Raw genomic sequence first — 5,000 nt, 5'->3', positions numbered from 1 at the left:
AAAGAAAGAAAGAAAGAAAGAAAGAAAGAAAGAAAGAAAGAAGGAAGGAAGGAAGGAAGGAAGGAAGGAAGGAAGGAAGGAAGGAAGGAAGGAAGGAAGGAAGGACGCTCTCTTGTAGAAATCCAAACAGGGTTGCAGGGTGTTCTATAGCATGCAGAGCGTGGACCCCCCCCTCTCCCCCCCCCACCGTGGCACAGATTCGTGGGCTGCGTCGAGCGCCTGGGGTCCAGGGCCCAGACTGGATTCTCCAGCTCCTCTTCCCTGTCTACTCAGCATCTTGAGGAATAGATCAGAGACCATCCTCCAGACTCCTCCACCCACACATCCAGACCTCCTCCATCCAGACCTCCACCCACCATCCAGACCTCCTCCATCCAGACCACCACCCACACATCCAGACCATCACCATCCAGACCACCACCCACACATCCAGACCTCCACCCACACATCCAGACCTCCACCCACACATCCAGACCTCCTCCCACACCATCCAGACCTCCACCCACCATCCAGACCTCCACCCACCATCCAGACCTCCACCCACCATCCAGACCTCCTCCACCCACCATCCAGACCTCCACCCACCATCCAGACCTCCTCCACCCACCATCCAGACCTCCACCCACCATCCAGACCTCCACCCACCATCCAGACCTCCACCCACCATCCAGACCACCACCCACACATCCAGACCTCCACCCACACATCCAGACCTCCACCCACCATCCAGACCTCCACCCACCCACACATCCAGACCTCCTCCACCCACACATCCAGACCTCCACCATCCAGACCTCCACCCACACATCCAGACCTCCACCCACACAGACCTCCTCCATCCAGACCTCCTCCACCCACTCATCCAGACCTCCACCCACACATCCAGACCTCCACCCATACATCCAGACCTCCTCCACCCACACATCCAGACCTCCTCCACCCACCATCCAGACCTCCTCCACCCACACATCCAGACCTCCTCCACCCACACATCCAGACCTCCTCCACCCACACATCCAGACCTCCTCCATCCAGACCTCCACCCACACATCCAGACCTCCTCCACCCACACATCCAGACCTCCTCCATCCAGACCTCCTCCCACCATCCAGACCTCCTCCACCCACACATCCAGACCACCATCATCCAGACCTCCTCCCACCATCCAGACCTCCACCCACCATCCAGACCTCCACCCACACATCCAGACCTCCTCCACCCACACATCCAGACCTCCACCCACACATCCAGACCTCCACCCACACATCCAGACCTCCACCCACCATCCAGACCTCCTCCCACCATCCAGACCTCCACACATCCAGACCACCACCATCCAGACCTCCTCCATCCAGACCTCCACCCACACATCCACACCTCCACCCACACATCCAGACCTCCACACACACATCCAGACCTCCACCCACACATCCACACCTCCACCCACACATCCAGACCTCCTCCACCCACACATCCAGACCTCCTCCACCCACACATCCAGACCTCCACCCACACATCCAGACCTCCACCCACACATCTGAGAGTCATGGCCCTCCCAACCCCACCTGACATGACCAGGAAGCAGGGCCTTAACCAGCAGGGCCTTAACCAGCAGGGCCTTAACCATGGAGCTTAACCCCCCCTTCCTTCCTCCTCTCCCTCCTCTTTATCCTGTAAATACCAGAGGGGAGTTTATATACCCTCCCCCAAATCCCTGATCCCCCCCCCACATTAGTACGGCTCTATGGATCAGCGTGTTCATGTAACTACCGTCACATCAGTGGCCCCTGATCCATTAGACGTACAGTTAACCATGACATGGCCTGTTTGGCATGTCGTTTTCACCCACAGTACCTTGTCTGATAGATAAACCAGTCTCTACCCACTTAAACATCTGAACTTAGCTACTTTCCAGCATTGTACTGTATTAATACAGGCTATACATCGGTACCAAAACAATATCTCATGATTTCATGAACTGCACACTCCAATGCATCACGCACATCTAATTTCACTTATTGCTGATTGATTAGATTGTTCCACTATTTATTTTATCCAGTTCATGCGCTCTGCGTTTTCCTATACTGCGAATCTCCAACGATGTATGTTGACTACGCGGTTTTATTATAGTACAGCGGCGCCTATAATAATAATAAAAAGATGCGCATTAAAAAACTCACCAATCACAACCAGGCGGTAGAGGCCCAGCTTAATAGTTATGAACGTCATTCCGGTTCAAATGATAATTTCAAAGCTATAATGCGTCTTTGCGGTCCAGAGGAACGCAAGTCATTGCATGTTGTCCGTCCGGTAAGGAGCTCCTTGGATGCGCCAGTCGGTGGTGATCTGCAACCCAGATCGTCTGCTGCACCGGGATCCGTTGCGACCGGCTATATCACCGACCACCGCTGCGGGTCCGCGCCAACACGGCTGACTGACGGGGAATACAGCCTACTGTGTTGAGTCACAGCCCCGGATAACCAAGTGTGTTGAATCGCTTCCCAAACTGGGCAGTAGTCAAAGTGCGTATGTGCGCACTAGGGAATACACTGACTTTGCTGATATTCTCTGGTCGGTGAATGCGCCTATGGGAGAAATGCGTGTGGATGCATTGAGGAGAGCTCTAGTTGGCACTGCAATGGATCCCGGTTTCACCTAGACTAGGTGACGGTGCGTCTTAACGCTGGTGAGCAAAGACACGTATAGAAGATGTCTTTTAGACGTCTTTTTTGTCTTTTTCGGACGTCCAAAGACATCCAATTAGGAGCCAGAATGAAAGTTTCTTTTAGACGTTCAGATATTGAACCCGTTCTGCACGTCCACAGACGTCTTAGAGGGGTCCAAGCCAGACGTTTGAATATTGAGGGGTCCAGCAGACGTACAAACGGGGTTCTGGACCCACGGACGTTATTAAGACATGATCTGAACGTCTCCCTGACGTTGTGTGTTTGCTGGGTATCAAGGATGCATACTGTAAGGTTATACTGGGTGCATCAGCCTCCATTCAGGGGGAAACAGACTGGACAACGACCATTCTTCCAATGCTGAGACGAATGTTATCCACAAACATCCTTTCTACATTTATTTATCAAAACACCATTTTTTAATTGAACAGATTAACGTCTTAAAAACAGGTCACCACATTTTTTCTTTCAGTTTTACATGGAAAACAGACAGCAACTAGTGAAGCTCACAGACTCACGCTTCATTATATGAATTACATTCCCAGAGTACAACAGTTAGAACGGGAAACATCCACTTCTTCACAAGTCTTTAATCAAAAGGGAACATTTGTATCGAATAAAGACCGATTAGTCCGTGCGATAAGAGCCTTGGTCTTCACTACTACCGAGATAAGAGATGTACAACTATTTACAAGGCCAGAGACCAGCCACAACATAGAGCCAGACCTCCTAGAAGGGACACAACAGACCCCACTGGAAATACGGCCTGCCCCAACAAAGGTGGCCACTAGTCCAATCCATCCAGTTCCAAGTTGACCGGAAAGGCATTCTGGGAGCTCGGTTTCTGCGCCTGTCAGACGGTCGAGACGGAGACGGGTCAGAACTGCTGCAGGATCAGCTTCTTCTTGGAGTCCAGGGAGAACTTGTTGGAACGGAAGGTTTCGCTGTCGTAGAACGCAGACAGGCTGTGGATCTGGATCTGTCTGGCCTGGGGGGGGAGAGGAGTCAGTTCATCAACCAGATTTATATCAGAGAAGTACGATATTTTCTGTGAGGTTTCTTCTCCAGGGCGTGTGTGTGTGTGTGTGTGGGCGCCATGGTTATTATAGTTAACGAAAACTAACAAAAAAAATGAAAACTAGGTGTGAAAAAAGATTTGTCAACTAAAATAAAAATAAAAACTAGACTTTACAAAAAAAAAACGATAATTCACTAAAACTGTATTGTGTGTTTACAAAACGAACTAAAATAAACTAAAATTATAGAGAAAATTTCCTTAGTTTTAGTCGTTTTCATTTCATACATAACCCTAGTATTTTGGGTGGATAGGAAATCTATTCTCCATTTTTTGGAGACCAGGTCTTTCTCAGTAACCATGTCGACCAGGTCTCTCTCAGTAACCATGTCGACCAGGTCTCTCTCAGTTACCTTGTCGACCAGGTCTCTCTCAGTTACCATGTCGACCAGGTCTCTCTCAGTTACCATGTCGACCAGGTCTCTCTCAGTTACCATGTCGACCAGGTCTCTCTCAGTTACCATGTCGACCAGGTCTTTCTCAGTTACCATGTCGACCAGGTCTCTCTCAGTTACCACGTCGACCAGGTCTCTCTCAGTTACCATGTCGACCAGGTCTCTCAGTTACCATGTCGACCAGGTCTCTCTCAGTTACCATGTCGACCAGGTCTCTCTCAGTTACCATGTCGACCAGGTCTCTCTCTGTTACCATGTCGACCAGGTCTCTCAGTTACCATGTCGACCAGGTCTCTCTCAGTTACCATGTCGACCAGGTCTCTCTCAGTTACTATGTCGACCAGGTCTCTCTGTTACCATGTCGACCAGGTCTCTCTCAGTTACCATGTCGACCAGGTCTTTCTCGGTTACCATGTCGACCAGGTCTCTCTCAGTTACCATGTCGACCAGGTCTCTCTCAGTTACCATGTCGACCAGGTCTCTCTCAGTTACCATGTCGACCAGGTCTCTCTCAGTTACCATGTCGACCAGGTCTTTCTCAGTTACCTTGTCGACCAGGTCTCTCTCAGTTACCTTGTCGACCAGGTCTCTCTCAGTTACCTTGTCGACCAGGTCTTTCTCCGGGATCTCGATGGTGTCGTGCTGGGCGCCGTAGCGGTTCCTCTGATAGGTCACCTGCTCGGCCACCAGCTGTTTGAGGATGAAAAGCAGCAGCTCGTTGTTGTCACGACGGAACGCCAGGTAGCGGGCAAACGTCTGGAAGAGGGGGGGGGGGGGGGTAGAATGAGAGAGGGGGGGGGGGTAGAATGAGAAGAGGAGTTAACGGGGATCAGTTACACGCTCGGG

At 51.0% G+C, this 5,000-nt stretch overlaps 1 protein-coding gene across 1 annotated transcript in view; it reads right to left on the bottom strand.

Annotated features, from left to right (window-relative positions):
- Positions 1–3,259: 3,259 nt before the first annotated feature.
- Positions 3,260–5,000, bottom strand: part of mcm2 (minichromosome maintenance complex component 2) — a 12,182-nt gene continuing 10,441 nt past the window's right edge. Inside the window, 2 exon segments of the mRNA XM_084460734.1 lie at positions 3,260–3,672; positions 4,755–4,910. Coding sequence (XP_084316860.1) covers positions 3,562–3,672; positions 4,755–4,910 — 267 coding nt within the window. The 3' untranslated portion in view covers positions 3,260–3,561.

The sequence above is a fragment of the Borostomias antarcticus genome, assembly GCF_949987555.1.
Source record: "Borostomias antarcticus genome assembly, chromosome: 33".
NCBI lineage: Eukaryota > Metazoa > Chordata > Actinopteri > Stomiiformes > Stomiidae > Borostomias > Borostomias antarcticus.
Note: the sequence above shows the minus strand (reverse complement) of the source record. Positions and strands in the feature narration are given on the sequence as shown.